Below are 13,518 nucleotides of genomic sequence, written 5' to 3'. Positions count from 1 at the left end.
GACTGTTATTTGCATTTGATCAATACAATTGATGATTCAACATGTTAGCAGCATTTTAATGTTGGTGGGAAGATGAATCTATATAACCTCAACATAATGAGATCATATAAAATGGGTACGATGTAAGATGTGGACAGATGTCAATCTCGATCAGTTTCGGTCCACAAATAAAATTCAATAGAAAACAGAATAGAGTGTCCAGCTCCTGTACATCCATATGTCCCCTAAAACTCTTCATGCCATTAAGTTGCGGCTCTGACCCAAAAATGATTCAGAACCATTGTCACCACAATACATGGCTGTGGCAGTACTGCCTCCACCGGGTCAGTTACGGCCTCCAGGCTCCCAGATGTAATGCTAAAGGTGCCCCCTGTTGGCCAAACCTGGGATTGGTCCATGTAGTCATGGAAAATCACTCCAGCAGTGTGGGGAATTTCCAAAACTCGTGCCTACCATCTTCTGGGACATTATGAAATTACAACTGTTCCCTTTTTGTGACCTGTTGGTTTTAAGGTGGACCGCAGTGATCTTTCCCTTCAGAGACTGATCGGTGAGGTTTGCTCCAGTGAGTCACAGGTTAGACAAATCACACGGAGTTATATTTGTTCATTGTGTGTGTGTGTGTGTGTGTGTGTGTGTGTGTGTGTGTGCGTGTGTGTGTGTGTGTGTGTGTGTGTGTGTGTGTGTGTGTGTGTGTGTGTGTGTGTGTGTGTGTGTGTGTGTGACTTGTTGTAATATCGTATTCATACATTTAAATTATTTTCACACCACATTAAAATATTGAGGGAATAATTGAGTTCAATTTCCCTAAGTAGTTGGTACAGTCTGATTCTTCAAAGTGTTGTAAAACTTGTACGTAGTTTCTCCACATAATTGTATTGCGGCTTCCCAGTTATTCTTAATAAAACTCCAACGTAAACTGTGTGTTGGAGAGAAGGACCAGTCACGGCGGGTGGGGGGGAGGAAGCCGGAGGACAGGGGCTCTGTCTGCCCTGGTTTGAGTGCAGAGGCAGCGGGCTGGGTGGACCGATCTACCTTAAGAACTTAGCGGCCCCCGCTCTGAGCCTCCAAACCCGGCCACGGCGTACCATAGCCGGCTTGGCACGGAGGAATGAGTACGACTCCCGGACCTGCTGCCATCTCCATTCTCCAGTTGCGACTACAACACTGCTCTACATCAGCCTCCGCTGCCTGTCACCCTGATTTATGTTGGAATGGGCAGTTTAATAAAAGGCATGTTGCTAACTGATCCATTATATGTGCACTAATATTACAGGGAAGCCTTTTGGGGAAACTGATCTTAGAAGTATTAGTTGTGGGTCATGTCTGTATTTGTACATAATTGTGAAAGACCAGTTTGAAGAAGCAAATGTTTCTCTCCCCAAAGATCTCTATCCTCTGTTGATTGTCATGGCACCGCTCCAGGTTGGTGCGTTTTCGTTGCGCACGGGACTTGGCCCCTCTCACATCAAAGGGCCCTCGTGAAAGGGGTGGTCCCGAGGCAGGGGGATATATAGGAGGGACCTGCTCTGTTCTGACTGCAAGGCAAGAGCAGAGAACAGACTAAACGGGTCAGCAGAGGAAAAGCCTGCCCCGAATTCAAATAGAGCAGAATCGAGACATCTGCTGAGCTTTGGAGAGAGAGAAGAAACCTGTTGGATTTACCACCGAGATCGAACTTTTGTTTGAATTTATTGAAATAGGTTTTTTTTCAATAAATCAGAACTGCACATAACTTTAAACAAGTTTTCCACTGGATTTGATCCTTTTTTAGATTTATATGCGTCTGCGTAATTTTGTGGACAGATTTGTGGCTCAGATGCTCGCGGTTTGTAACTTGTAGTGGAAAATCTTTTAAAGGATTTAATTTAAGAGACTTTATCAATTTGTCTTTCCACTTGTCGGATTTCACAGTTGCATGATGAAGTTTTTACAACTTTCCATTGGTTTAATCGCCACTCTGTGCGTCGGCGTGGCGCATAGCGCGTGGGAGGAGAGCACCGTAGTGCCGGTCAGACTAGACCCGACGGCTCGGTCTGACAGCAAAACCGAACCGTGGCGGACTCTCTCTGCGGAGGAGAAAGAGAAGGAGGCGGAGATGAGGGAGTACCGATTGGACGTATTTGGCAAGGAGCTGGTCTTGCAGCTAGAGCCCGACCAGACTTTCTTGGCGCCCGGTTTTGTCTTCCACATCGTGGGGAGCCCTGATACCGACCCGACACAGGAACCCAAGAGCGGAGCCGAGCCGGGTTGCTTCTTTTCTGGTACTGTTAACGGAGAGGAACACTCTGCCGCTGCACTTAACCTGTGCCACGGACTTCGGGGCGGATTCTATTTTCAGGGGGCAGAGTATTTTATTCAGCCCCAGAACTCGATTAACTTCACGGGCACCGAGAAGGATGTCCACGTGATCCGCCGGAGAGATCGGGCTGTTTTGGCAGAGGAGGGGAGCTCCAAGTGTGGGGTCAACGAGGACGAGGAGAAGGTGCCAAAGAATCTGGAGAAAGAAGACCAGCACGGCGCCGCTAACGCAGACCAGACAGGTACGGCTGCAGAGATCTTTGCGCATTTTACGCATTGTTAATCGCTTCAGATTATAGTAAACTAAAATATTTGACCAGCATCCGTAACAAATGGCAATAGACACGGAAAAGGTGATCAACTCGTAATGTATACAAATTTTTCATATAAGTCGTTAGCTGTAGTGTAACATACTGTCCGAACTGCTGTTGTTGTGCGTGTGCCAAAAAGCACGGCATGCGCATCGGACCCGGCTGTCTCTGACAGCGCCGTCTACGCATAACCAGAGATGAAGACGGGAGAGGAGGAGGGTGGCGAACTTCTCCAGGAGGGGAAAGGGGAGGAGGGGGAGTGGCGGAGGAAGGGGAGGAGAGCAGCGGGGTTGGGGCCAGGCACAGCCCGGCAGTGCTGAGTCGCGCGAACTCGCCTCCTGGTACAGACATTTTTCCTATTAGAGGATTTTCTCCCTTCGCATAAATTTCCACCAGAGAAGGTCAGTTTAGGAATGTGGACCTTGAGAAGGAGGAGCCAATGGTGGTGTGACGCTGAGTCACGGAAGCAGGCTCCTCCGGGCACGCACAGAGCTCTCTCTGTAGGCTCCACACAATGAAATTACTACACTGGTCGGGTTTAACAGTGTGCAGACTGGGAAAACGGAATCATGTCTATTATAATGAATAAATGTCTCTCCAGTGGAGTCACGACTGCAATCTGCTCACATGAGCTCCACCTAGTCTGATCTGACCTCCCTTGTGTCTCTCTTCTCTCCCCTCAGAACACCACAGAACCCGGCGCTTTGTTTCCACCCCTCGCTACATGGAGATCATGCTAGTGGCCGACCAGTCCATGGCTGAATTCCATGGCGCCGGGCTCAAGCCCTACCTTCTGACCATCATGGCGGTGGCGTCCCGCCTCTACCGCCACCCTAGCATCCACAACTCCATCAGCCTGGCGGTGGTGAAGCTGCTGGTGGTGTACGAGGAGGAGCGAGGCCCTCAGGTGTCTTCAAACGCTGCCATGACCCTCCGCAACTTCTGCCAGTGGCAGCGGCAGCACAACCCACCCAGCGACCGCCATCCTGAGCATTATGACACCGCTGTGCTCTTCACCCGGACGGTAAGTTTGAGTGAGAGAATGAGAGACAGACAAAGAGGAAGAGTAGCGTTCAAGAGTATTCACACATTGGTTTTACTCCGTGTAGGACTTGTGTGGAGCCCACTCTTGCGACACTCTAGGAATGGCAGATGTTGGCACGGTGTGCGACCCGGAACGAAGCTGCTCAATCATCGAGGACGATGGGCTTCAAGCGGCATTCACCGTGGCACATGAACTGGGTATGTAGAAGTGTAACATCTTATTGATCATTGCGTGCGCCCCTTTTGCAAGAGGTGACAGCTGAACGTCCGCGTCTGTCCTTCCAGGCCACGTCTTCAACATGCCTCACGACGACGCCCAGCTGTGCTCCGGAGTAAACGGGGCCCACTGGGGCTCCCACATGATGGCCTCTACCCTGTCCGACCTGGACCAGCAGCAGCCGTGGTCCCCCTGCTCCGCCCTCATGATCACCACCTTCCTGGACAACGGCCACGGCCAATGCCTGCTGGACAAACCGGTCAAACCTCAGGCGCTCCCACAGCCGCTGCCCGGGACGGTGTACGACGCCGACCACCAGTGTCGGCTCACTTTCGGCGATGACTCCCAGCACTGCACAGACCTGAGCACCGTGTGCGCGGCTCTGTGGTGCACCGTGACCACATCTAACAATTTGCTGGTGTGCCAAACAAAGAACTTCCCCTGGGCCGACGGAACAACATGCGGGCACGACAGCTACTGCCTGGCCGGACACTGTCTCAGTAAGAGCCAAGCCGCCAAACACCAGGTAGGAACCAGCTTAACCACTTCCAAAAAAAAAAAGAACGCTGTAAAAATCAAAAGCGGTTTTACACCATAGTGTGCAGCTGTGTTTCCAGGGTACGCAATAATAATGCTCATGCCCCCTGTTGCTTTCAGACTCCTGTCAATGGTGGCTGGGGAGTGTGGGGTCCCTGGGGCGACTGCTCTCGAACCTGCGGTGGAGGGGTGCAGTATTCCTTTCGTTCCTGCGAAAACCCGTTGCCCAAAAACGGGGGCAAGTACTGCGAAGGCAAGAGGATCCAGTACCGCTCATGTAGCACGGACACCTGCCCCGAGACCAACGGTACAACACCTTTTGATACACAATATTGTTACATTAAAAAAGGTTCCAAGCACCTTCATGTCATACAAAAATTAAAAACATCTTCCCACCGCATGCTGCAGATGCCACGTTTAGATAAATAGTAAATTGCACATCGGTGTGAAAGTTAGCATGCAGGTCGAACGAGCAGTGAATCTGACCCCTATGTGTTTCTTTCTCAGGCCTGTCATTCCGCGAGGAACAGTGCCTGGCCCACAACGACATGACAGCCCAAGTGTCACTGGGTTCAGGCGAAGGTGTTGAGTGGGTGCCCAAGTATGCTGGAGTTTCACCCAAAGACCGCTGCAAGCTGGTGTGCCGGGCCAAGGGCACTGGGTACTTCTTTGTACTAAAATCCAAGGTGAGAGTGGCTCGATTGAAAAACTTTATTTATTTTTTCAGAATGTGTGTTTATGAGTTTGAGTTTATCCCAAAACAGCCCGCTCACTTGTGCAGAACCTCAGGTTGAATAAAGACTGTAACCTCCTGCCAGGATGCTTACATAACCGTCTTACTAGCCACAGCTCTCAAGTTGCATTTGCGTCTCTCTGCTGCCCACAGGTGGCTGACGGCACGCCCTGCAGCCCAGACTCCACCTCCGTCTGTGTTCAAGGCCAGTGTGTCAAGGCGGGATGCGATCGCGTCATCGGCTCCAGCCGGCGCTTTGATAAGTGCGCCGTGTGTGGAGGAGACGGATCTACCTGCAAGAAAGTGTCTGGCTCTCTGGAGCGTGCCAGGTACGTGCACACGTACATTTCCTCAAACATACTGTGTAACATACGGTGTGATCATTCTTACAACTCCATCTCACCGCCACGCATCTCTGTTTTAGGCCCGGCTACCAGGACGTCGTCACCATCCCTGCTGGTGCCACCCACCTGGACGTCAAGCAGCGCACCCCAGGCAATGGTCGTCAGGACAATAGCTACCTGGCGGTGCGCCGCCAGGACGGGACCTATTTATTGAATGGCGATTACAAGCTGATGACCATGGAGACCGACATTGCCTTGCGAGGGGCCATGTTGCGTTACAGCGGCTCCTCCGCCACCCTGGAGCGCATCCGGAGCTTCGCCCCGCTCCCCGAGCCCATCACCATCCAGGTGCTGTCCGTTGGGGAAGCCCCGAGGCCCCGGGTTAAGTACAGCTATTTCGCCCCGAGACCCAGCAATGCCGCGTCCGTCTCCAACAACAATGGAGGCCGCCGCCATTCCATCAATGCCATTCGTGAGGTGGGCGTAGCCGAGTGGACCCTGAGGGAGTGGGGTCTGTGCTCCCAGACCTGTGGCGGAGGTACGCAGCAGAGAGAGGTGGTTTGCCTGGATCCCCAGGGACGCCTGTCCAGAGACTGCCCGGAGGAGCTGCGTCCCTTGGCCTCCCGGTCCTGCGCCACCCAGTCCTGTCCCTACTGGCTTCTCGGAGAATGGTCAGCGTGCTCCAAGAACTGCGGCCGAGGATTCCGCAAGCGCCAACTGCGCTGCATCGGCCACGACGGGCGCACGCTGACCCACGAGAGCTGTGACCCTAAAGACCGGCCGAAACCCCTTCTGGAACTGTGCAACCAGACTGCCTGTTAAGGAGGGCTCTCGGAGCCTCCTTTCATACGCCCAGCTTTCAAAAAGACTACAGGTACAAACCTGACCGCCATCGCCTCGCAAAAGAGGCGAGGAAAGAGTGTTTACATCCGAAGCAAGAGTGGCTTTCATGGGTTCCAGGTAGTCCAACAGTCCCACTGCGGGCCCACAACAACAACTGTGTCAATTGAGGCCAATTAGTATCCATTCCCCCCATCCAGATTGGGGCCAGACGTTGGTCCACAGGGGCCCTGCCTCCTAATCGAAGCGATAAAGATCGATTACAGCTCGCCGGCTGTCTGGCACCAGCGCATCAGTGGCACATTATGCCTCCCTTTAGGGGGAAAGAGAGAAAGCATGGGTATTCCTGATTTCCTAAAGGAGCATGCTGCTTACCGTGCCAATGTCACATGTATGTGTGTGTGTGTGTGTGTGTGCGTGCATGAGTGAGTATGAGACAGCGTGAGTATGTGTGTGTGTGTGTGTGTGTGTGTGTGTGTCATATTATTAATTGCTTGTATGTGATGTTTGTCCAAGCTGGACTGGACAGACACATAAGGGGTTGGGATGGAGAATGTCATTGCAGATTATATATAGAAACAAATGAAAGAGATTAGCTCATATTCTACTTACTCTACCCATCAGGTATGGAAAATAAGATAATAGTCATAGTGTTTATGTTCAAGACAGTTTATTTATCACAAGCCTGTAGCACTTCATCTTTGTTTTTGCCAGCGGCACATTGTAACATCCAGTCAGCCATATCTTGCCCTTGTCTACACAGTCTTCAATGAGGGAGCTCTTCAAAGACCAAAGAGGAGTGTGTGTGTGTGTGTGTGTGTGTGTGTGTGTGTGCGATTGGGTGTGAAGACCTAAAGAGAGACTTGTCTCCTGCTACTACTTCATAAGTAAGTCTCTCCTGCCTTCTGCGAAGGTACCTCGGTTTTCTTTCTAGTCTTTTCCTTTTGTACAGAATATCCAAACTATTTATTTTTGTACAGCCTGTTAAATATAATCATGTGGCTTTTTTAATTTTATTTTTTATTCGTTATTGAGATCACAGAAGGGAGTAGAATATATAGAGTATTTATAGTGTTTTTCATATATATATATATATATATATATATATATATATATATATATATATATATATATGGTCCTAGGTTCATGAATAAAGTATCACATTGTCTTCTGAATCTTTGCCTTCAGAGTGGTTTGTCAGTTTGATGTTGGAAGATGCACTGATTTACAGACACACATATTCGTCCACTAGATGGGGGGGGGGTTAGGATGTGATCAAATTTGATGAGCCAATCCCTCCGCAGTTTCTAAAGAGTACAGGATTAGGCCGTTTGGTGATGACCGGTGTTGTGTAGAATACCACTTCCTCCTTCCTGAACCTGAACCCACCTTTATCCCGATAATCAGCCTGACTATTCAACAACTGCAATCTCAAGACTACCTGGTTTTTGACCTTGAACGTTTATTTATTATTTTTTTTGTGATCAATCTTCCTTTAAGACCGATAAAAATCAGTGGTGCCTTTTTCGCCTGTAGTCCGACCCGAAGCCCAGACCAGAAAACACCTTCGCGCCAAAGCCCATGCGTCCTGTTGGGCCCCGAGGAAAACGAGCTCCCACTGTAGCACAAAGGATCCCATTATACCATAATCATAAATGGTTAAGAGGAAGATTGTCCCACTTGTGTAATCTTCGTAATGGCATAATGCTTCACCGTAGTCTGTTAATCTAAACAACTGGCATGGGGCCAGGATGTCAGCTGACATTTTGCTGACTTTGCAATAAGACAAAAACAAACACACAGGGAAATGTCTTAAAACGTACGCCTTCGATGTTATACCTGCTTGTTTTTTTGTCCCGTCTCGGCGACACATCCTGGGAGAGGAACATCTGGAAGGCATCATGAATAATGGCAACTCAATGTGGGTGGCATTTCAGAGAGCTGAATTATCTTCATGCTTTTGCCACCTTCTGCTTTCCATAAAGGTTTGTTCAAAACTTCTCCATGATGGCAGAAGAGCTATTGTGTGATTACTTTGTGAGAACATATGTTACTCTTGAATGAGCACCATCTCTCTATGGTGAACTTTCACAGCCTACCAGGGGCCTTTTCAGAGCCGTAATTTAACAGAGAGAGGTGTGTGGGAGTCTGTCACCCATCAAACTTTGTCTGTGTGTGTGTGTGTGTGTGTGTGTGTGTGTGTGTGTGTGTGTGTGTGTGTGTGTGCGCGCGCGTGTGTGTGCGTGTGTAGGGGCGAAGCAGCAGGGAACTCACGCACATGACTAGAAACCCTTAAAGAGGGTCCCCTTGCTGAAGGGGGGGGCTGACATATCCAGATTCAAACCGGAAAACCTTAAATTGTGCCTTCAAATTAAAAGCGCACATGAACAGCTAATCGATTGAAAGTGTTACTAATATACTTCCTTATTCAACACAAATGGTTTCCAACAACTATGACCGCCTCAACGTTTAGTGATGACACTGACTTTTTTTAAAAATTCTTATGACCATTCATATGTATTTCAGTGAAATATAAACGAATCGAAACGAAATATTTCAAAATAATATACACTGCTACGTCAGTTATTATGATATTTTGACCCCCCCTGTGTAAACTCAACGAGGCAATTCGAGCAAACGGGCGCCGAGGGGAAGGGAAGGGGGAGGGAGGGAGGGGAATAAAAGCCCGAGCAGACAGCCAGAGGTGTGCGAACAGAACGGAACAGCGGCAGGAAAGACGCGCACACGTGGAGCGAGAAACGGGGCATCGCATAGAAAAGGAGAATATCGCAAAAACTCCCAACGAGCGGTCGGTTAATGTCTTCGGGGCGGGAGGGGGGACAACAATGCTCCCCGCGGCAGCCACATAGGTGACTGAAAAAGACGCGACTTTTTGTCGTCTTCTGCCCCCTAAAAAAAGCGACCCACGGAAAGTGGGCGCGCGGGGGGAGGAGAAGGGTCATGGAAGCCCCCCGCGGGATGCCGAGGACAAGGAGGGAGGGGACGCTGGCGCTGCGATGGAAGTTGCTGAGGAACTCTTTGCTGCTTTGTTTACTCACCGGTGAGTCTTTCAACCCGCTCGCTATTTTCAGCCAGATGTTTGTAATCGGCCGCTTCTTTATGCCGCGTGGAAGACTTACACCAGATGTGTACTGCTCTTTTTATTTAAAGCACGTTTTTGGGGGGGAGACCCACTTTATTTTGTTTGTTACTTTGTTTTTCATCCTTTAAATTACGCCCACAACAAAAACATGAAAATCTGAGCCATATCTTGTGGGGGGGTATAGCAGTGTGTGTGCGTGTTAGTAAATGGGTGGGGGTGGAAGGACGTGGGGCAATTGTCTCCAAGCGTGTGGAGAGACAGGACCCGGGACCCCCGAGGACCACCCATGCAGAGTTGTGCTGGTGGGACCTCCTGTGGGCATTTACATGGAAATATCACAGCTTTTTGGTCGGGGTGTGGTTTAACATCTAAAAAGTGGGTTCAGTGGGGTCGATGATACAAAGGAAACATCCACCTACTAAAGGAAACAACAATTAAACTTGTATTCGAAACAAATGCATATTCTTTCAAATCACAACAAAAAAGTAAATACTATATATGAATTTAAATTTAGACATTTAAGTTGCAGACTTTTCTTCAGCTTAAATGTGTGCACCATCCCTTTTCTCCAATGCAAACTCACTTCACCATCTACACTTCCTGCCCTAATTAAAAGGCATCGACTCCTCTACCACAACGTGACCTCTGGAAATGTGCATTCATGCCTCCAGGCGCATATCATTTGAGTGAGTGACTGCTGACGGAAAGCAGATCTTCCACTAACACACGCATGCACAGTGCTTGTTTTCTTTGCAGTGTCCTTCATTAGGTAGTGCACGCTCTGGATTACCATGTGAAACAAAGTAAAAAAGCAAACAGAAAAGCCCTCTGATGAAAACGGCCCGTGTCACGGCAGCAGGTTGAGACGAGCGTGCAGCAAAGCACAGCTGTGTGCACATTGCTTATGGATATGGAAGAGGGGGAACGGGTGGTGATCGTGGTGTTGGTTGTAATAAACCACCATAACCACACACACAGACACAAAAGTGCATGTAACCGATCCTGCAAATGCCATGTCTGCTCGCCGCAGATGCGATGGGGTGGTTACGTGCAATGGTTGAGTTGGGGGATTCAACCGGAGACCCCTCCGGGCCTTCTAATGCAGCCCACTTCCCTCCTCCGTCCTCCCCATGTATTGATTGCTTCTTTTTTGAAAGTGAACAAGTGGTTTCTCCGGTTCTGCCCAAACAAAAGGTCCGTCCTCGCGCTTCTAAGACCCGGCCTTCAGAAGGTATAAATCTAGACTGCTGTTGTGTGTTTTTGTGGTTGGTGCATGAAAGGTTTCATTCTACTTCCTTTGTCATCAAAAATGAAAACGACAAAGCGCTTCTCTTTATTCCAGCCGGACACCAACCACTTAATACAAATGCGCCCGGTGATGTCATCACTCCTGTGTTTTCACGGCCATCTTTCTATTCACCGTGTTCAACCGTTTGTTCTTTTTTGGAACGCTCATTTCACTCGGCTGCATAACAAACGGCTTTTAATCCCGCCCGCGGCAGGCGGCGGTGAAGCCCGGTGTGACGGCTGCGTGGAGTACTGCTGCGGCGGATCGCCGCCTTTCTGCTGCTCCTACTACGCCTACGTGGGGGACGTCCTCTCGTGAGTTACACACCCACCCACACACACACAAAATGCCTCTCTGCATACACACGCCTTAAGGTTTGGAGTTCTGCACCGAATGGGACTTGAAGACTGAGTTCCACGCCAGCTGTTTTTAAACGCGTCAGAGGATCTGACCTTTGACCCCTGCTCGCCGTGAGTCAGCATTGCTGCAATTAAGTGTGTGTGTGTGTGTGTGTGCGCGCTGCAGGGGCACGGCCATCTCCGGCATTGTGTTCGGCGTGGTGTTTCTGATGGGGGCGGTAGCGGCTCTCTTCCTGTGCGTGTGCATGTGCATGAAGAACGGCCGGGGGGCACGGGTCGGCGTGTTCAGCACCTCCTACATCAACACCGTGACCCAGAGCTACCCAGGTCAGTATACAGAGGTGACACACACACATACACACACTTTTTTTAAAGGATGCAAAGGAGCCAAACGGATTCATCAAGTTTCATAAATAATTTCAATACAGAGGCATTTTCTACCACTTCAAAACTCTTTAAAGTTTGACAGTTCTGCAGGACTTGACTTACTTTTTAATTTGAAATAAAGAATAAACCCCTTTTTAAACTATGACGGGGTGGAAAAATAGTTCAGACTTAATCCATCCCACATGCAGTTTTACAGTTTTCAAAGCCAAAATATTTTGCACAATAAAAGTTGTCCGTATCATTCATAATCACTAGTATCTTCATGCGTAAATCCTTCCTCGGTGCAAGTAAAGCGTTAGTTATAAACGTAGTACCGATTCACCGATTGACCCCAATAAAAACAACGGCTGGACCATCTTTGCTAGATTATCACACGCATTGGCCCCATCTACGCAACGGTCAACCAGAGTCGTCCATTTGTCCCTGAGGCGTCTCCTCTCTTGTCCATGAAAAGAGGAATAGGAGCACCGTGTTACGGGATCCACCTCTGCCTCGAGCACTATTCCTGCACAGCAACACAAAGAGAGCGCTGATTAAGGGAAGGGCTTCACACGGCTCCCTTTCCGGTATTTCTTGCTCGATTTACAAATGGAATCCCCTCCCCCCCCAAGGCGCCTCTCCGCGTTGTACTTCTCAGGTACATCAGAGTCTGTCCGCTGTGCCACTCTCCGGCCCCCAGGCATATCCTGCAGCCGCTTGTTTTGGGCGCTCCTCGCTTATTCATCACGTTTTGTTAACGTGGCGCTCCAACACACTGAGCCGTGCGACATGAACGTGTAGCTACAGGGATATGAATTTTTTGTCCTGATGAAGTATGTGAGGAGATTTTGTTTTCTTCCATGACTAACCTATATCAAGCGTGCTGTTTTCTCAACCTGCACAGTTTCATTATGAGCTTTACCACGTTGAGGTTATTAAGAGTAGAGTCATAAATGTGAGGTTTTGCTGATGCAGCGCTTTGGTTGGGAGGCCGTCCCGGCTGACTCCATTCGTCTTTTCTTTCATCTCTACTGCTTTTATATTTTAGTGAATAATGCAAGTTCCCCTGATGTGACAGCTGCATTGTGGTCAATCAAAGGAGTCTTTTGCTTTGGTATTTCTAATCTTTTAATAATCAAAGCATCTTCCTCCACAGGGTGCAGTGTTGGGTTCTAACCACTAGGTGGTGCAATAGTCCCATCTAACTCTTCGTAAACGAGGAGGCCGTTTTCGTCCCTTTTCTTTCTATCTACTTGGCTAAACTTTTATTAAATTCTCTCTGCCAACTTCAGGTCCTCCACCTCCATACACCTACGACTACGAGATGTACCCCGGCCCTCCGCCTTACACCCCAACTCAGCCACGGCCGGCCCACTCCTCGCCGCCTCCTCCGTACCCCGGCTGCACCCACAAGTGAAGCCCTGCAGCACGGACGATCCACCGGCCAGTTTTAAAGAACTTGCATTGGTTGCGAGTAGAAAGGAGGTGGCAGGAAGAGGGGGGGGGTTAAAGACAATTTCAGGGTTGCCCAGTGCAATATTGTTCGGCAAGGCACAATTCCCATCTCCGTGCCTGCAGGGTGTGTGAATGTCCATTTCTGCGGCGGCCTGTGGACCAAATAGTGGGCAGGACTGTCTTTCCAGGATACACAATGTGGCTTTTAGGGAGGGTTAATGATTTAAAGCTTTCGAAACTATTCAGGTGGGGCAAAGACTATTTGCCAATTGCAATTCCTTTGAACTGTCATTCAAAGGACTGAGTGGTTACAGTCTATTGTTGTTCTGGGCGGAGGGGGTTACTGCCTAACTTGAAACAATGTGAAGGTGAGATGGGGGTCACCTCATGTGCATTTGAGAAGGGGGGGGGGGGTTGCCTTTTGTCAGATTATTCTATACTAAAGCATACTTTATTTTAATTTCAGTTATAGTATAAAGTGATCCGACCTCCCTGTGCTGATGACTGAATGATTTAATTGTAACAATTAGTGTCCGGTTAATGATTTTTTTTGCCTTTCTTTAATGTTTTCATCTACTGTGTTGTAAAATAAAAGCTGATGTAAAATGTGGGATCTTTCA

General features: G+C 49.0%; 2 protein-coding genes across 2 annotated transcripts; both read left to right on the top strand.

Annotated features, from left to right (window-relative positions):
• The first annotated feature begins 1,094 nt into the window (after nucleotides 1-1,094).
• adamts1 (ADAM metallopeptidase with thrombospondin type 1 motif, 1) lies at nucleotides 1,095-7,502 on the top strand. Its single transcript, XM_040188491.2, has 8 exons — nucleotides 1,095-2,543; nucleotides 3,296-3,636; nucleotides 3,722-3,854; nucleotides 3,942-4,399; nucleotides 4,531-4,717; nucleotides 4,918-5,096; nucleotides 5,297-5,472; nucleotides 5,568-7,502. Exons 1-8 carry the CDS (start codon nucleotides 1,919-1,921, stop codon nucleotides 6,307-6,309), a joined length of 2,841 nt encoding a protein of 946 aa, XP_040044425.2. The 5' UTR covers nucleotides 1,095-1,918; the 3' UTR covers nucleotides 6,310-7,502.
• Nucleotides 7,503-8,951: 1,449 nt separating this feature from the next.
• cyyr1 (cysteine/tyrosine-rich 1) lies at nucleotides 8,952-13,506 on the top strand. The gene is made up of 4 exons (XM_040185644.2): nucleotides 8,952-9,388; nucleotides 10,933-11,032; nucleotides 11,244-11,404; nucleotides 12,736-13,506. The coding sequence occupies exons 1-4, from the start codon at nucleotides 9,289-9,291 to the stop codon at nucleotides 12,858-12,860; spliced, it is 486 nt and encodes a 161-aa protein (XP_040041578.1). The 5' UTR covers nucleotides 8,952-9,288; the 3' UTR covers nucleotides 12,861-13,506.
• The last annotated feature ends 12 nt before the right edge of the window (nucleotides 13,507-13,518 follow it).

This window comes from Gasterosteus aculeatus, chromosome 1 (genome assembly GCF_964276395.1).
Source record: "Gasterosteus aculeatus chromosome 1, fGasAcu3.hap1.1, whole genome shotgun sequence".
Classification (NCBI taxonomy): Eukaryota; Metazoa; Chordata; class Actinopteri; order Perciformes; family Gasterosteidae; genus Gasterosteus; species Gasterosteus aculeatus.
Note: the sequence above shows the minus strand (reverse complement) of the source record. Positions and strands in the feature narration are given on the sequence as shown.